Below are 19,547 nucleotides of genomic sequence, written 5' to 3'. Positions count from 1 at the left end.
ACAACCGACGTAGACTATAAATAATCATAACTGAAACCGACAAAACACACAGTTAGTAATTATAACACAGAAATAAAGGGAAAACAAAAACACATTAGTACTCTTAACAAAACCACACATTGACGTAACAGAAATAGCGATTATAGACACTACTTCAATCGAAAACAAAATCGCTGCTGTGAAAAACTACAACCAGTGTTAGACCTAAACAAAAGAGCCACAGGAAATAAACACAATATTAACACAATATACATGTCTCACCAAAGTTGAACTAAAACAAAACTACCTAAATAACTTTATGGCGAACAGAATCACTAAACCAAAGTAAACACAAAGAGGCAAGGCAGGGCATCGTTTATGCACATCCCTAAAAAAGAACCAAATTGTGAAGAAAAGAGAAAACAATAAACTCATTTAGGTCGCCGTGCCTGACTTTATGAGTCAATGGAATTACCTCCCGCACACGTCCCAGAACGCCATCCGCCCGACTTTGGCACCAGACCAGCCGACCCTCACCACACTGAGGAGAGGGGCAGACTGAGTGACGCTTCCCTTTATAGTCTCCACACCATAAGCAGGTGAGGCCAATTAGGTAATGAGAGGGCATGCTTTAACCAAGAGAATGTAAACAATCATCTCAATAACAAACTAAAAATAACCATCCGGTTATATATACATTTTTATTTGAAATGTTTTTAAAAATGTATTCAATAATTTATTAATACTAATTCAACCACGAAATATTCGAATTATTTTATTTCGTAAAACAATACAATTAATTTAAACTTTCAATATATAAATAGTGAATTAATATCCAAACACTAAATTTAACAATTCTATACAATTCCATTGACTCTTTGGATTTGGAAAACTGAGCATCCTACCTACAACCTACATTGCAGGTCTAAAAGAGGCAAGACACCCAACCCAGGTCCATAATATATTACGAATTCAGTATTTAAGTTTAAACATTACTTTTTTTTATATATATATACTTTTATAGAGTGGCATAATGTCTACACCACTTATTAAACCAACAGGAATATTAAAAGATCGCTGATGATTGTGGCCAGATTGTACTAGGAAGACTACATAAGAGCCGCAAATGAGTGAAGCAGATGAAAATTACGTACGGTTTATTGTCCTTACCACAGTACAAAAGGTACATTACACATCACTGCAAAACAAAGAGTGGTGATCAGAAAACACATACACACACACGCGGGCAAATAATGGGAAACAACTCTCATGACATGTTTCAAACATTGAAGTCTTCCTCTCCAAAATGCAGTAAGTCCCTCATCATGACAATGATATTACTTTATAAAGTTCTCCCCTGTCTGAAATCTCAGCATATGATAGGTTGCACATTCTGGTACAATATATGTCCAAGATCAATTCACAAAAGACACTTAAATCAACAAATGAGTTGCCCTTTAATCTCCGCAGCTGAAAAGTGAATCAGTTAAGAAGCAACGGCTGGCAGGCACAGCAACAGGTGCAATGGTCCTGATCCAAGTCTGGACACAAAACAAAAGGGGACAAACAGAAGTGTCAAAGTAAAATAAAAAAAACAAACAGGAATGTTGGGTAGAGAAGGACAAACAGAGATACTTAAACATCCAAGATTGACTATATTACACTCTAAGTTGCTGGAATGGAACATTTGGTAAAATACACATCTTATTTTTCCCATAACTGAGGCTGCTATGTATATTAACTTTATAATAATTTTAAATTTTAAATTCCCCTGAAATTAGCAGAAAGGAGGTACATGCAATTCTCCGTCACAGCTGGAAATTGTGAACCTTGGTTTGTTTACTGATACTTTTGTTGCCAAAAGTGACAAAGCAACAGGTGTGACGGGTCAGTAACTGTGTATATGAGGTAGCAGTCTATTTGTAGGGTTTGGCTGCAGAACACAGACCATCAAAGTAGTGTCCAAAGGTATGAAAAAACTAATCCACTTCTTCTCCTCAATCATCCTTCTTCCTTCCACTCCACTCACATTCAAGACTTTTCTTCCCTCATCAGGGAAACCAACATCTTCAGAATGAAGCAGCTGTTCGTGTCTCTTCTTCTTTGGACAATGGTGATACAGGCTACTGCTGGTAAGTGAATACAAACCAAGATACGATTCAAAGAGAGTGATATAGACTAATATTTTTTTTCTTCTTTAACAGTATCAGTATCAGACTGGAATGTTTTTAAGGATCACAGTTACTTCTTTGACACTAATACCAAAACCTGGTCTGCAGCTGAGGTAAATAACTCTTTACTCTTCTGGAAAATAAAGATAGTAGCCTTAAAATACTTTGGCATTTGATTTTTAATGAAATTCAAGGCATGGTTCATTGCATATTTTCCTTCTCTTTTCTAGATACTAAATGCATTTTCTTTCCTTTTTTTTTTTTTTAACTATAACTGATTTAGAAGCAGCCAAAATTTGAAAATTTCAGAGAGAAGGGACAAGGTTGTGATAACATGGTACACAATTGTAAAGGACAGAGTGACTTGACCTGATAATAGGTGTCATTCAAATATTTCTACATCGAAAGCTTTATTTCTTTTTTTTTAAATATAATTGAATTAAAAAAACTTTCTATTTCATTTTTTTCCTTTACACATAGAGTTTCTAATTCCAACATTTCAAAATTATATTTAATTTTAGTAATTGATGGCCAAATGTCCCAATTAACCCTCTCCTTCGCCTGCAAAATCTTCAGCCTTTAAACGCAAAAATCAAAATTATTTGTGTTTTTTTTTCTGTAGATAAAAAAACAACAACAGTGTTAATAAATTGCAATTTTGTGTCAAATATGATATACGATACTTTCACTCAATCTTTAGATCGCCTGCCGAGGAAAGACGTCACAACTTGCATCTATTCACAATTTTGAAGAGCATCGGTTTATCCAGGAGCTGATTAAGAGACTAGCTACTCAACAGGTTACAACATGGATAGGAGGCACTGACTGTCAAGAGGTAATACAGCTTACCCAGAACGTAAAATCCTACGTAGTTTCTCACATATTTTTCAAAATTTAATTTTAGGATAAAGTTTTTCTATGGAGTGACGGAACACCACTGGATTACTTATACTGGCATACTGGTTATCCTGCCTCAGGAGCCTGCATTGCACTACATAAAGACAGTAAGTCAAATACAAGTTTCAATATTGTGATTTTTTGATGTTGTAAATTATTTATACATTTTATATCTTCATGCACTATTAATGTTAGATATTGGCAATTAGAATTGATTATGTGTATACAACCATAATCACAATCATAATCATAATAATTGATCTTACTATGTTTCTTTGTTTGCAGATGAACTTCTTTGGACTGATCTCGACTGCACTGCGTCAAATGCATATGTGTGCAAAAAAGCTCATCCTTGAAAAACAACTTTTCCTTGATCTAATTCCTGAAATAATTATTTCATAACCAACCTGAAAGGCTCATGATCCTTCACCAAATTGTAATAGACAGTTTGCTTTGTTTGTCATCACTAACAGCTTGTACTTGTCAACAGAACCTCGGGGAAGGCAATAATGATCCAACCTTACTTATTAATAGTGCACACAGAACTGCATGCCTGCCCAATAGCGAAGATTGATTACTACAAATATTATATATACAAATATAAACACACGTATACAAGGAATAGGATCTGTTTTTATAATATAACAAACAAAATGATTTGCCTTTTATCGCTTGAAGTGTACAGTTTACTAGAGTCTCAGACGTTCTTGGGGAAAACAATAGGTCGATTTTGATAAATTGAAGTTGCAGCAAGCAAGGCGCAGCAAAAGCCAGTTCTGGTTCATTTAAAAATCATTGACATATTTAAAGCGAGCAATCAGCTATTTGGCAGGGAAGCGTCATGGGAGGTGGCAGCTCTGTGTGCACCATTAATAAGTTAGGTTGCATAATAATTGCCTTTCCCCCAAGTTTTGTTGACAAGTTTAAATTGAAACTGCTTTTCACTTCAGCTAAACTGTCTCCAGTGGTGACGACTCACGACAGCGTTTTAAGAAGCAATAATTCTATTGAAGTTGATGTGCATTCATTGTCTTTGGTCTATTCTGAATGCACGAACGAACGGTCCGTCGAGTATCGTCCGACATGAAACTGAAATAATATTTCACTGAAACTTCACAATAAAAATGTGCAGATTATGTATATTTAGTATACAGATTTTACTGTGCTGGTATTAACATTTCATAAAGATACGATTTTTTACAAACATGTGAAAAGGGCTATTGATCATAGCCCAAGGTTTTACTCACCCTTTCAGGTAATAATGCAGGTGTTTAAATAGTTTGTTTCAACCTTGCAATTTAGCAACTTTATTCAATTCATGAAATAAATTGGGTTACACTTGAGAATAACTGCTGGTTTTCACTAGTTGATAGATTTTTAGTAAACTACTGACAGACGAGTTCTTAATCATTTTTTAAATATCTGTTGACTCTTATTTAATAACTAATAGTTGAAACTTATCATTAACAATTGATTTACTAATAGCTTGCTAGGATCTCGGATCTATGACAAATTTATAAAGTATAGTTATATATCATTAATATACAGTATCAGGTACAGTTATAAATAATTTACAAACTGTACTTACTTAACAAGTCATTAACAACTAATCAGTTAACCGTTTATTGATGGATAAATAAACTTTATTGATCCCTCTGGAGGTCTCCTTCGGGAAATGGTTTATTTTCTTATTGTTTATTAGGATGATCTATTTACCAGTTATATCAAAGCATCTATTACATTTGTTGTTCATTAATAACAACCGTGATACAAGACTTGAAAAACAGTGAAAAACGTTCCTATGTAAACAGTGCTCTGCTTGTCATACTTCCAAATAATGCCATCATCAAAAACTCAAAACAAAACCTTAAAATAACGTTTAATTGTTTTATCTTCTATACCACTATTTACGAAAGAAAAAATCCTATGTATGTCTTTATTCTGGGAGCTAGAAATGGAGGGAAAAAAGAGAATCTCAAAACTGTTGAGCATTTATTGTATTAAACCAAAAAATGGAAATTGATTTTTAACATCCAGTGGCTCATATTTCCTTCCACAACATTATGGTTAAGTGAGCAGGAATGAAAAGTGCTGGTAAAAAACTTGGTGCCATAGCACCAGTGACAGCACTAATGTGATTCAAATGACTTTAAACAAATCGTATTGTTTATTCAAATGAGCCACGTTCATATAAACTAAGAACGTTCTAGTAAGCATAATCATCAATCATTTGTTTATTGTGTCCTATGAAAGAGTGATCCGGCGACAGCATTAGGTAACATTAACAATAAATAACCAAAATAAAATGAATGCAAGAATACACTACATATTCTATTCAGGGTAATAAAAAATACATAACATGTTATCTTGTGATCATATCACTTTATCTTGTGATAACTTTCTGTTATCTCTTGAACACTTCATTTCGTATTGTAAGATCTATCACATAACGTGATATTTTTTGGGCTCATTATGATATTTTAATCTATTTTCTTAGCTTTGAGTGAGCTATTAGGAAGTAGAAAAAAATAAAGCAAATGCTAATGCTGAGCTTTGGCATAAGCAGAGAATCTGAAGTCAAGGGGTTGGACTTCTACATTTAAATGGCCACTCTCTCATACGTTTATCTCATTGCAACCCTGAGGAACAAACTATGTCATCTTGTCTCCATGGCGGCATTTGGGCTACAATTCTGACACCATATAATGTAATATGGATGACTCATGGAAGATATATTGCTCAAGAAATGTTTGTTGGATACACGCAAAATATGTATTCTGTGGTTTTGATCTCAGTATGTTTCTTTATTTCAAACTTACCATATCATAAACATCCCTTTTGCACATTTTATTGTTGTTGTTTTTTATAGCAACTATGAATGCAACAAAAAATCTCAATTTAATTCAAATAAAAAGATTAAAAGACTTCTAGATGAAAATACTGTAGTTTTTTTTCACATAAATGAATCATTACATTGGTTAAATATTCTTTCAATTTGCAAGAGTCATTTACTATTTCCATGGACGATAACCACCAGTCATTCAAATAATCCAGGTTATGGATTACTTGTTACAGTTCAAAAAAGTCTTGAGACCCAGGTGCGGAAGTAAAACAAAGTTCCAAGAGGTAATCCAACAGGGTTTAATAAAACAGGTAAAAATCCAAAACGTAACCCAGAACGGGTGTCAATAAACAAAGGTGAATCCACAAAAAGGGGGATCAGGATCACAGGCAAAAATCCAGGACGCAGGCAGGGGCGCAGCTGGCCGATAACTAAAACAGGAGGAACAAACGACTCACGTTAGAACGAGAGGTACGGGCAACGTCGGAAACAGGAACAGGTCCAAAACACGGGATAAATGTCCAGAGACATACGGGGAAGCCAAACCTCGATCAGGAGACGAAATAATCTGGCGGATTCTTCTGGGACGAGCTGCTCCTTAAGACCGGGAAGAAACCGCCCACCAATCAGCCGCAGATCATGCGCACCTGCCTGCGCCTGTCAAAGAACAAAATCAAAACAAAGGCATCACGTGGTCAAAACATGACAGTACCCCCCCCCTCTACATAGCGCCACCTGGCGCTCTACCTGAAATCCTTAAGTAGGGGATGGGTCGAGGATTAGGGACCGGGAGATCCATGAGCGTTCCTCCGGACCATAACCCTCCCAGTCCACCAGGTATTGGTGCCCCGACCTCTGCGTCGAATGTCCAGGATCTTGTTGACCCTATAAGCTGGGTGGTCATCAATGACGAGCGGCGGTGGTGGAGGCTCGGTTGGAGGACAGAGTGGACTGGAGGCGACCGGTTTCAGGAGGGAGACGTGGAACGTAGGATGGACCTTGAGCGACGGGGGAAGCTTGAGACGCACGGCAGTGGGACTGATAATCCTCTCAATCACAAATGGCCCTACGAACCTGGGGGCCAGCTTACATGACTCCACTGGAAGGGGGAGGTCTCGGGTGGAAAGCCAGACCCTCTGGCCAGGTGAATAATCCGGAGCAGGTAGACGGTGCTTGTCCGCGAGACGTCGATTACGGGCGGCGGTGCGGGACAAGGCAGCCCTGGTGTGGTACCAGACTGACCGACAACGTCGTATGTGGGCACGGACGGAGGGAACCGCTGCTTCACTCTCCTGAGAGGGGAAGAGAGGTGGTTGAAAACCATAGGCGGCCATGAAGGGTGACATCCCCGTGGCTGATGATGTCAGAGAATTGTGAGCATACTCCACCCAGGGGATATGCTGACACCAGGAGGCAGGGTGACGAGCCGACACACAGCGTAAAGCGGACTCCAGGTCCTGGTTAGCTCGCTCCGTCTGTCCGTTACTCTGTGGGTGGTAACCTGACGAAAGGCTGGGATTTGCCCCCAGGGATTTGCAAAAAGCTCTCCAGACTTGGGAGGAAAACTGAGGACCACGATCGGAGACTATGTCCACTGGAATGCCGTGAATCCGAAAAACATGTTGGACCAGCAGGTCCGCCGTCTCCAATGCGGAAGGCAACTTCAGCAGAGGGATAAAGTGCACCATCTTAGTAAAGCGGTCTACCACTGTGAGTATTACCGTCATGCCAGATGAAGGGGGGAGACCAGTGACAAAGTCGACGGAGATGTGTGACCAGGGACGACTTGGAACTGGAAGAGGTTGCAGGAGACCAGAAGGAGGGCGTCGAGAAGACTTTCCTCGAGCGCAGATGGAACAAGCAGCTACAAACTCCCTGACATCCTGAGCCATGTCCGGCCACCAGAATCTCTGTTTAAGATAGAATAAGGTTCTGGTTACTCCTGGGTGGCAGGTTACCTTATGGTTGTGTCCCCATTGTAGGACCTGAGACCGGACCGCCTTGGGAACGAACAGTCGGTCAGGTGGAGCAGAGTTTGGTCCAGGATCCCTCTCCAATGCCTCCTGGACAAGTCTCTCGACGTTCCAGCGAGCGGCCCTTAGAAAACACTTCTCTGGCAAGATGGTGTCACCCTTGCCGTCGGCCTGGGGAGGTTCAAACTGACCTGACAGTGCATCAGGCTTCACGTTCTTGCTGCCGGGGCGATAGGTCAGGGTAAAATCAAAACGTCCAAGAAAAAGTGCCCACCGGGCCTGACGAGAGTTCAAACGTTTTGCATCACGCAAATAAGTCAGGTTCTTGTGGTCCGTAAGGACTAGAAAAGGTACCTCAGAGCCCTACAACCAGTGCCTCCACTCCTGAAGAGCTGCCACCACCGCCAGGAGTTCCCTGTTCCCGATGTCGTAGTTGCCCTCCGCCGGTGACAACTTCCGTGAGAAGAAAGCACAAGGGTGCACCTTGTCGTCTTTAGGGCAACGCTGGGAGAGCACTGCGCCGATGCCGGTGTAGGTACAATTTCGGTCCCCCCTACAATATCGGTCCCCCTATTTCCTACGTGATGACGTCACACGCGTCATATGCGAACGTCTCTTTAACATATTTTTTATGGGTTAAAGAAACGTCAACAGAACGTTTACATGATACTTTTTACCACACATAAAACATTTATATTGACAAAAAGACGATCTTCGTCAACATAATCACTTTCCGTTCTTTCATTTCCTGGTCTGACGACACACGTGACTTTGAGACCAACGAAGCCGCTGATTGGCTGAAGCTGTTTTACTAATAATAAAGCACAACTGTATAATGAAATAAAAATCATTAGAGTTAGAATATTCCCCTTTCAATAACTTAGTCTGTAGTTCGGATCACAAACACCTCAGTAATTATTTAGGTTTCGATTTTTTTTAAATCAATTAAATCAATTATTAAATGTACATATGCCCACTTTATTGAACGAGTCATTTTTTTAATTGTCATATTTGTATAATGTATGCACTACAAAAAAAAATCGTGTTTTTTTAACACTACTGGCAATAAACATTTTCTAATTTTCATACTATTGACATTTGTTGTCATATTATTGAAAAACGGTTGTAATATATTAGGGTTTATGGTCTTAATTGTAACATTAAAGTGGCCAATCAGCGACATTCTCACGTCTAGCAGTTGATTGGCTGAACCTGTCTATATAAATATCGGCGATATTCAAAATTCAAGAAATCATATTTTATTTTTCATTAAAGAGGGGTTCGGTGTATGCGCATATGAAACTGGTGGGGTTCGGTACCTCCAACAACGTTAAGAACCACTGGTCTATAGTGATGTGTCTTATCTCAAATATCAGAACGTGTGTTGTTGTCAGTTTTACGTGAAACACGTTATTTCAAACTAAAACTACTCGCCTTAAACTACAAACAAGTCGAGATGTCTTTCAAGTATTGTTGGTTCGAATTGTTTCCTCTGTTAACTTCCTAACTTCAGGGATGTGTTTGTTGTAAATGTTAACCCTTAAAAACCTGCATTCATCCGCCTCAGATCTATAGTATTTCCAGTATCAATAAGAAGAGTTGTCGTGTTTTTTAAATGTTCAAGAAGTAGGTTCTTCTTCAGCGCTGATAGCGCACACGTATATAATGCCTTTGCTGGTTCTGCCAAGAAAACATGTATTTGGTACTTACGATACCAAAAAAGCTTTAACACGTTTATGAGACGTACTGCAAAATATTTTAACTTATTCATTTTTTATAGTTCATGAAAACAGTATTTTAGTTCATCCTTCTTAATTTGTAATGCACATGGTTTTGTGATAATGGAATTGACCAACTAGGAAAGTGTTTTAAGATTTGTCTTGGTTAAAAAAATGCAGTAAAAAGGGGTAGAAAAGGAAGAGTCTAGGACTGAGAAAATATGACCATATACATATCATGGTATAGATTGAATCCCTTTACAGTAACGGTATATATTTAAGTGTAAAAATTAAGTTTTTCTGAATGGGTTTTGAAGTTGTTTTTTTTAAATCAAATAGTTATCTGTTGAGCATCTATTTGGTTCAAAATAATTGTCATTGTAGATGTATTGTTGCAACCCTAGTCATTGATGATATGAATACAGGAAGTTCTTTTGCTTGGATCAGTTTATTCTGAATCAAGCTTTATGGTGTTGGTTGGGATACAAGAGAGGTTCCAAACTTAACTTTGTGTGTAAACTACAAAAGAATCTGGACCCTTGAAAAGAGAAAGTTTTGCTAACGGTTACACTTTTGCCCTTTTTTTTGCCTTTTAAACATGCAGGTGAGCAGGCAGCTACGAGGAGAAGTGGGCGTGCTCTTCACAAATAAAACAAAAGAGGAAGTGCAAGAGTAAGCCGAGCTTCAGCTTTTTTCCTTAAAAAACATGAACTAGTTTAATTAACTGTACTTTAAACATTTTCTTTTAGGTATTTCGACGATTTAAAGAGAACGATTACGCCCGCTCTGGCAACCAGGCAAAGATGGATGTAACTCTGGATGCTGGTCCACTCAATGGAACCTCAGCTACGGCAACTTGGTCTTCCCACAGCTCTTAAAAAAGGTAAGCTGGAGGAAAAGCACCTTTAAAAATAATAAAATGTGCTGAACGATTAATCGTATTCGCAATATAATCGCTATATTCAAAAATGCGATAATTACATCGCAAAGGTTTTGACTTGCGAGCGGAGCAAGAGGAGAGAGACGCTTGAACCTGTGATCAGTGACGTCTAGAGAAGCTAAAGAGCAGCATAAGAAACAAACTACAGTGTTTTCAAGAACTTTACATCCTGACATCGGTTCGCACATTTGAATCGAGACGTGTGTCTGTGTGTGCGCGAACCACCGGCGTGTTTGTGTGTGCTCATTAAAGTTACCTTATGCAATCACACAATTCAAATTGTTTTAATGATAATATATTATTGTGTATGACAGGAAATGCACTTAAACACACGAGAAACTGTGCAAAAATATGCAGTAAGGAAAATAATGACTGACTAGTTTCTATGACTTATTATTGACTCATAAATGTAAATGTTTACATTACACTTTTAGCACGTTTTTACACTAGTTTTCAGTGTTTGCAGTGAATATGTTTGTTTACAAACATAAACTAAATAAACCTACTCCCTTTATTTTAAGGTATGCTTAATTTGCCTTCATCATAAAAAGACTTCATAAATCCATATTGAGAATCTAAGAGAAATACATTTTGATGTAAAGTTAATAATTTATTGTATTAGATTTAAAAATTGCATAAAAATGACTTTGATAAAATAATCGCAATCACAATATTTTTTTCAATAAGCGTTCAGCCTTAGTCAAGTAGTGGACGCTTCATATTTGAAAGTGCTTTTAGTGTCTGCAGGGAGCAGAACCTATAAATCTCTCTCATATGCTAAGAAACCCACTTGAGCCCTGAGAAATAAAAGCATCTTTGGTGAGTTATTAACTGTGTTTAAACATCCTGAAGGTGTGGTGACGCTGCTGCAGGACCACAGAGTCTGCAAGGAGGGCGACACGCTGACTCCTGAACAAGCCCGTATTCTGGTAGGTTTCTGACAAGATGCCAGTCAATAAATGAAACTAAAACTGCTTTATTTGTTCCTAGAAATTGATTGGAATTGAAATGGCGGAGTTCAAGGTACAGATCAAATCCATGTGGCACTCTGAGACGGGGGAGTTTCTGAATCTAAGCGGTAAAGAGGAGCCCATGCAGGAGGAGGATGACGAAGATGATGATGATGCAGAATGAAATTTCTGCAAGGACTTTAACATTCGATTCTACTTTTTAGCTTTTTTTTTATCATGTGCAACATTTATTGTTGCTGCTCTCAAACAAACTGTAATGTTGCTCCATTTTCAACCAATATAAACTTGTTTCTGTGAGTCAATGAGTTCCACAATCACTGACCTCAAAATCATTTCCGTTTATAATCAAAACACTGATTGATTTGTGTACATTAGAGGAAGATTAATCCCAGTCGTCTTGAGTTTTATCTGAAATAGTTTGGACACTCGTGAGACACGATGTTCCAGGCTTCTTTAAAAGCTTCAACGACTCTTTCATCCAGTGGACCCTCTTCTGCAACCGTCAGGTTCTCCTTCAGCTGCTCCATCGTCGACATGCCGATGATCACTCCGTCTCCTAGTTCACCCTGTGAGGAGGCAGGATTAAAACTTGATGATGCAATTCAAAACCAAACGCTCAGTACAGTAAACTCAGTATATTGCCCCCCCAAAAAATTCCAAGACGTTATATAGTTGAAAGAAATGTCAAGGTAGTCTCAACACACAAGGGTCAAGTATAGATGAACCTTTAATTGTTTCTCAATTTAAACTCAAATATAACATTTTACAATGTTGTAGGTTTACTGTCTGACATGAGTGTCACATTTAATTATATATAAACGTTTAATAGTTAATGTTTTATTAAAAAAAAGGTAATTAAATGGTGATGTGATGTTTTTTAAACGTCAAATGCACCTTACCAGACATTTTACAATAAAAATACTTTAATATAAATGATGTGGAAACACATGTAGACTCTTAAGGAATTAATTATCACAAAATTACCTGTATTTAAGATGAAGATAAAAAAAGCTTAGAGTTAACATTTTCTAATTTCACACAAATTTTTTAAACCAAACCAATAAGGAACACAACTATTCACTCAAATGTTCTTGAATGAAAGAAGTATTCGAAAGAGTCGACATATGAGGGTCAGGTCAAGGTTTAATCAAACAATCTGACTTGAACTAATGAAAAATAACTGGACGTTACCTTGAGCTGGGAGTGATGGTACATCCAGCGCATGGCAGCTGATGTCAGAGTAGGTTTGTTTGCGCTGTATGCATTCTCCATCGCTTTCAACACCAACTCGATCGCCTCAAAGTGACTTTGCTTCCAGTATCTTGCATCAGAAAAGGGCCTGAATGAAAAGAGCCTCTTGATTTAAAAACAAAAAAAAGAAGTCCTTTACCTGTCCCTGTAGGCAGCAGCCCATCTGTTCCCAAAGAAACGGCCTTCAGGTTGAGAAGCATCTTGGTCTACATAGTGGTACTTCCCAGTGAGAAGACCGCCTGATAATACATGTTAAAATAGTTGCTGAATAAACTTAAAGAAAAAACTTAACCGTAACAAACTGTACCTGCAAGAGGATTATACGCATAAAACCTCATCCCGAAGTATCTCAAACATGGAAGCAGCTCCGTCTCCACCTGTCTTGTGGTAGCATTGTACATCCCCTGTGAGGGGTCAAAGGTCAATCATTCATTATTTCACATTTATAACACAAATGAATGAGCCTGCACAGCTTCATATATTGTAGCCAGATTACACAATGAGTCGTGATCACCTGATACACAGTCGGGACGACCCAGTTGTTGTGTCTACAGATAGAAGCGATTTCAGCCACTTCCCACGAGGCGTAGTTAGAGAGACCAAACTCCTTGAACTTTGCCTGCAAGTGATGAACAGGACTAGTTTATTGCTGGCATGATAACGATAAGTACCCTTAGAGGAGTTTCATTACTTCTTTGTGGAGCTCATCGCAGGCTCGGAGCGTGTCCTGGATGGGGGTCTGGTGGTCAGGGGCGTGCAGGTAGAAAAGTTCTACACAGTCCGTCTTCAGTTTCTTCAGAGAGGCCTCCAGCTGTGAGCGAACACTTTCCGGTTTCAGTGTTTTACCCTCCCAGGGGTTAGCCTTGGTGGCGATGCTAACTGCCAATGAAAAAACAAACATTTAACACATAGATATGAATGTAGGATAATGTATTGGAAACAATCGGATGATACGTATATTGATACAGAGTACTTGACTCTGGTGTTTCAGAATTTCCAGACCGTATGAATCTTGACAAAGTTGTAACTGCTTTCAATTAAAGACATCAACTTTTAAAGCCGCTAGAGTCCACTGTCTCCTCTTGTCCTCAGTCATCGCAGGGATATCGCTTGGATTTTATTGTTCCTTGGACTGCAGAAGATGTAGTGACTGAGTCATTGGCCATAAGTTTAATTTCAACACAAAAATAAACAAATTGTGAGTAAAAAAAAAAAAAAAATAGTTTAATATATATTAAAAAATATATATATATATATATATATATATATACATATATACACACACACAAACACTTCTTACACTTTTATACTATAGTCAGTGAAAATGTATTCACACACACATTTTGTTTATATCAACAACTAAAACGAGAATTACGACATGCAGGCTTCCGGTGAGCCTTTGATCGGCTGCTTGAAACGTGAGCTCCTGCAATAATTGCCAAAAACAGTCGTTTTAACGACTACTTGTCCGGATATTATGCTCATATCACTTAAGATATGTCTCAAGCATCTCGGATCTATGATCGTGATGCTCTTTTCAACATCAGAGAGTCGATGGAGGACTTCACTCGCGACCGTTACCAACGTCCGGTGAACGTGTTTCCGGCTCCGCTTCTCATCGACTCGGACTCTGTGGAATATCGTTTGATCTCTCGAGTACCGGGCGATTTCCACAAGGGATCGAGTCGGGCTGGAGTACAGGTCAGGATGAGACGTGCAGTTGCGATCGCTCGGAACAACTCTGACGTCATCGAACGTCATCGATATTTGATCGACATTCCTCTCACTGTGAGTGACGACACATCAGCGCTGCCGTCTGTCCAGACCTCAACGAAAGGTGGTAAGATTTTTTCATTTCCTCTCTTTAATTCGACTTTTACAACCGAGTTGAACTTCAGTGACAGCTGGTACCCACGTGACCGCTGTTCGCTTCAAAAGATCCCGCTCTGCGCGCCTGTCAGTGACGCGGCGTCGTCAGTGACGTCATTGGTGCTGAATGTGGGACTTCTTAATGTTCGCTCCATTACTAATAAATCCTTTATTCTTAATGATCTTTTCACAAGAGTTAATTTGGATTTATTATGTCTTTCTGAGACTTGGCAGAGAGAGGAAGAGTTTATTCATCTGAACGAACTCTGTCCAGTAGGGAGCGCTGTCCTGGGGAAGCCTCGCTTCTCTGGTCGTGGAGGAGGTCTTGCTACTGTTTTTAGGGAGAGTTGTTCTTGCAAAGTGATTCAGACACAGGAATTCACTTCTTTTGAGTCTCAGATGATCTTGGTTGGTTCTACAAGACCTTTCTATTGTGTGTCAATCTACCGTCCGCCTGGTCCTGCGGCGGTGTTCTTGAAAGACTTTAGTGACTTCTTATCTTCCATTATTCAGATGGAATCTGTTCTTATTCTTGGAGACTTTAATCTTCATGTTGATGACGTCACATCTTGTTCTGCTAAAGAACTTTTAACTTTAACTGAAGCCTTTAATTTTGAGCAACATGTTTCTGAACCCACTCGTCAAAAAGGCCACATTTTAGACTTAGTTTTTACTCTTGGCCTGAACATTTCTAATGTATCTGTACATGATGTCCATCTGAGTGATCATTCTCTTGTCTTGTTTAACCTGGACTTCATCCCTGAACCTAAGCCTTTGAAAGTTAGGTCTCAGAGGCGTGTCATCTCAGCTGATACTGCAGACAGCTTTTCTGCTATGTTTGACCGTCTTTCCTTTGATGACTGTCCAGATGTGGACAGTTTGATTCACTGTTTTACTGATCATTGTGTTGAAATACTGGATCAAGTGGCACCTGTTAAATCGAACTTGAAAATTCATAAAAAACGGTGCCCTTGGACAAATGAAGATCTCCTGAGTCTGAAGAGACTTTGTCGAAAGACTGAGCGTCTCTGGAAGTCTACTAAACTTGAGGTGCACAGACTTCACCTCAGGGATCTGTTGACTTCTTACAATGAGATGGTAGAAACTGCTAGATCTGATTACATCAGAAAACTGGTAGCAGCAAATAGGAAAAACCCCAAAGTTTTGTTTGACACGATTAATTCTCTCGTGTCTCCTGCTCCTCAAATCACGCCGGTCTTCTGTGAAGCTGACAGCAATGCATTGTTGAGATTTTTCATTGACAAAATTAAATTGATCAAAGAGAAAATCTCTCCCCCTTTGTTGGGAACCCCTACTGTCTCTGAGCCCATCTCCTCCTCTTGGTCCTCCTTCACTGCTGTATCTTTGGGTGATATTTCAGCACTAGTGAACATGATGAAACCCTCCTCTTGCTCAGATGACGTCCTTCCTTGTAGGCTTTTTATCAAAGTATTTGATGTAATTGGCCCCTGGGTTACCAATATGGTGAACCTCTCCCTTTCCACAGGGGTTTTTCCCAATGCATTTAAACATGCCATTGTGGAGCCTCTGCTCAAAAAACCAGGCTTAGACCCAACTGACCTCAGTAATTTCAGGCCTATTTCTAAGCTCCCTTTCTTGTCCAAGATCTTGGAGAAGGTGGTGTCTGAGCAGCTGTCTTTGTTCTTGGATCAGAGCGACATCCATGAGAAGTTTCAGTCTGGCTTCCGTAAACATCACTCTACGGAGACAGCTTTACTGAAAGTGTCCAGTGACATCATGATGTCGGCTGACTCTGGTAAATTCACTGTTCTGGTTCTCTTGGATCTGTCGTCAGCCTTTGACACAGTTGATCACCAGATCCTGCTGAGAAGACTAAGGGATGAAGTGGGACTGTCTGGGTCTGTGTTAGAATGGTTCTCATCTTACCTTTCTGGGCGCAGTTTTAGTGTATCTGCCAATCAAATGAGGTCTGAATCGGCAGATCTGTTGTGTGGAGTCCCTCAAGGTTCTGTTCTGGGTCCTTTATTGTTTTTGCTGTACTTGATTCCCCTTGGTAAAATCATTCAGAGATTTCCAGATGTTTCTTATCACATTTTTGCTGATGACATCCAGCTCTACTGCTCTTTTGACCCAACTGAGCCCCAAAGGCTGAACAGCTTAGTCAATTGTTTGCTAGAAATCAAACAATGGCTGAGTGAAAACACTTTACAGCTTAATGTGGACAAAACTGAAACTCTGGTGATTGCTCCTGATGATAAGATTCCAGGGTTGAGTCAGTACTTGGGTGACTTAGGTCAGTCTGTCAAACTGAGCCTGAGAAACCTGGGTGTTGTATTTGATAAAGACATGTCTCTTGTTCAACACTGTAGAAAACTGACCAGAAACTGTTTCCTTCAACTGAGAAAAATCTCTAAACTTAGGAAAATGCTGTCACAACATGATCTGGAGCTTGTAATCCATGCGTTTGTTTCTTCTCGTCTGGACTATTGTAACAGTTTGTTTTCATGTCTTAACAAGAAGGAGCTGTCTCGCCTGCAGTTGATTCAGAACTCTGCAGCGAGAATTCTGACCCGCTCTAGTAGAAGAACTCACATTTCTCTGGTCCTTAAAACTCTTCACTGGCTTCCAGTTTCTTTCAGGATCAACTTTAAAATTCTGGTTCTTACTTTCAGAGCTATTCATGGTCAGGCTCCTCCTTACATCACTGATCTGATCCAGCCTTACACCCCAGCTCGGTCTCTGAGGTCTGTGGATCAGAATCTACTGATGGTTCCTCGCACACGGCTCAGGACCAGAGGAGAGAAATCTTTTCAGGCTGTTGCTCCTAAGCTTTGGAACAATCTTCCTCTCTCTTTGCGCTTGATGGAGTCTACTGACTCCTTTAAGAAACATCTTAAGACGTTTCTATTTGTTCAGGCTTTTCCTTGAATTTCTCGAACTCCTGTGTTGTTCTCAGTATTATCTTGATCTTTGAAGTATGTACTGTTTTGAGTATTGTTTTGATTGTTAAAGCGCTTTGTGACCCTGGTCTCGAAAAGCGCTATATAACGTATTTACAATACGGTTTTATTTTAGAATATACATCTGTTTAAAACTGCTTATTCCATTAGATGCTATTCCTCTACCCTTGTCTGCTACTTTTTATTTATACATATTTTATTGTTGTGTTTTAAAATGTTTTATGTATGTAACCTATGTATGGTGACCTTGAGTGTCAAGAAAGGCGCCTTTAAATAAAATGTATTATTATTATTATTATATTTAAGAACTTGGGGGAAAACAACATAAGAAAGAAATACAGATAAATAATGAGAAAATCTGAGTGGCTTTATTTGGTGTGTTTTTATATCCATATTACTATTAACATTACTATTTCAAAATTACTTGTAAACGAAATAAAAGTAACCCAGAAAAAAAGTACTTTAGTGATCATGAGACTTGGTGAGTACAAAGATTTAGTCGTAGAAGAAGAAAGATGGCAGCTGTAGCCCCTGTGGTCTGCAGGTGTGACTCTACCTCACCTGTCCTGGGCAGGTTCATTCCTCCGATAACAGTCTCGGATTTCCCGTCCGTGTACATGAAGGCTGTGTCCACGCGTGTGTGTCCTCTCTCCAGGAAAGCCTTCACCATCTCCTGGCTCTGCTCGGCGTCAGCTCGACCACCGAACATCATGGTTCCAAGTAAGGACACGGGTTTCTGAGCCTGAGTTGCCGACATGTTTCTCCGGGAGACACAACCTCGCAGAAAGTGTGCGTGGAAAGTGAGACTTCTGGTGCGCGAGCACAAGCTGCTGACGGCTAGTAAACAGCGCATGGTAGCCCAGCAGTGGCGGACGTTAAAGGTCGAGCAGGAAGTCTCAACTTAAGTTGCTTTTTCAACTGCGAGCGATTTTTCTTCAGCCAATCAGCGGCTTCGTCACATGTAGCGCGGACCCTTCCGTTGGTCTCAAAGTCACGTGTGTCGTCAGACCAGGAAATGAAAGAACGGAAAGTGATTATGTTGACGAAGATCGTCTTTTTGTTAATATAAATGTTTTATGTGTGGTAAAAAGTATCATGTAAACGTTCTGTTGACGTTTCTTTAACCCATAAAAAATATTTTAAAGAGACGTTCGCATATGACGCGTGTGACGTCATCACGTAGGAAGTGGGGGGACCGATATTGTAGGGGGGACCGAAATTGTACCTACACCGGTGTCAGAGGCGTCAGCCTCGACGATGAACTGTCGTGTAGGATCCGGATGGCGCATGATGGGTGCAGAGGAGAACAAGGAACACAGCCTGTGAAAAGCCCCCTCGGCCTCAACCGACCAGAGGAAGGGAGTCTTAGTGGACGTTAGCCTCGTGAGAGGAGCAGCAACCTGGCTATAACCCCTGATGAACCTTCTATAAAAAATTGCAAAGCCCAGGAACTGTTTACGGGAACCCGGTACTGGCCACTGAGTTACTGCCTCAATCTTCTTATGGTCAGGCCTTAATTTGCCCTGCTCTAAAATAAAGCCCAGAAAACATACCGAAGATACCCCAAAGTCGCACTTCTCAGCCTTAACAAACAACTTGTTTTCTAATAGGCGTTGTAAGACGCGACGAACCTGGCAGAGATGTTCCTCAGGGGTTCTGGAAAAAATAAGTATGTCATCAAGATACACGTATACGAAGTCATTTAGGAAGTCTCTGAGTACGTCATTAATCAGTCCTTGGAATACTGCGGGGGCGTTAGTCAGACCGAACGGCATAACCAAATATTCGAAAGGGCCGAGAGGAGTCTTGAATGCAGTCTTCCACTCATCACCCTCCCTAATGCGGACTAAATGATAGGCGTTACGTAAATCAAGTTTAGTAAAAATCCTTGCCTTATTCAAGGGATCGAATGAGGGGTCAATTAGTGGAAGAGGGTACCTATACTTGATTGTAATATTATTTAGTCCCCGGTAGTCAATACAAGGTCTGAGGGT

General features: G+C 39.7%; 3 protein-coding genes across 3 annotated transcripts; 2 read left to right on the top strand and 1 right to left on the bottom strand.

The window, feature by feature from the left end:
• The first annotated feature begins 1,922 nt into the window (after window positions 1-1,922).
• eslec (eosinophil lineage-specific marker) lies at window positions 1,923-4,343 on the top strand. The gene is made up of 6 exons (XM_087788310.1): window positions 1,923-1,947; window positions 2,035-2,111; window positions 2,184-2,263; window positions 2,851-2,985; window positions 3,055-3,154; window positions 3,333-4,343. Exons 2-6 carry the CDS (start codon window positions 2,054-2,056, stop codon window positions 3,401-3,403), a joined length of 444 nt encoding a protein of 147 aa, XP_087644436.1. The 5' UTR covers window positions 1,923-1,947; window positions 2,035-2,053; the 3' UTR covers window positions 3,404-4,343.
• A 5,860-nt stretch (window positions 4,344-10,203) lies between these two features.
• Window positions 10,204-11,793, top strand: LOC148082906 (mRNA turnover protein 4 homolog). Its single transcript, XM_087788308.1, has 4 exons — window positions 10,204-10,252; window positions 10,330-10,463; window positions 11,373-11,449; window positions 11,511-11,793. Exons 2-4 carry the CDS (start codon window positions 10,400-10,402, stop codon window positions 11,652-11,654), a joined length of 285 nt encoding a protein of 94 aa, XP_087644434.1. The 5' UTR covers window positions 10,204-10,252; window positions 10,330-10,399; the 3' UTR covers window positions 11,655-11,793.
• A 44-nt stretch (window positions 11,794-11,837) lies between these two features.
• Window positions 11,838-18,421, bottom strand: LOC148082905 (aflatoxin B1 aldehyde reductase member 4-like). Its single transcript, XM_087788307.1, has 7 exons — window positions 18,115-18,421; window positions 13,434-13,621; window positions 13,257-13,361; window positions 13,050-13,146; window positions 12,882-12,981; window positions 12,683-12,812; window positions 11,838-12,057 (listed from the first exon to the last, which is right to left on the bottom strand). The coding sequence occupies exons 1-7, from the start codon at window positions 18,404-18,406 to the stop codon at window positions 11,896-11,898; spliced, it is 1,074 nt and encodes a 357-aa protein (XP_087644433.1). The 5' UTR covers window positions 18,407-18,421; the 3' UTR covers window positions 11,838-11,895.
• Window positions 18,422-19,547: the final 1,126 nt, after the last annotated feature.

This window comes from Callionymus lyra, chromosome 4, assembly GCF_982586985.1.
Source record: "Callionymus lyra chromosome 4, fCalLyr1.hap1.1, whole genome shotgun sequence".
NCBI lineage: Eukaryota > Metazoa > Chordata > Actinopteri > Syngnathiformes > Callionymidae > Callionymus > Callionymus lyra.
This window is presented reverse-complemented; position numbering and strand designations above follow the sequence as displayed.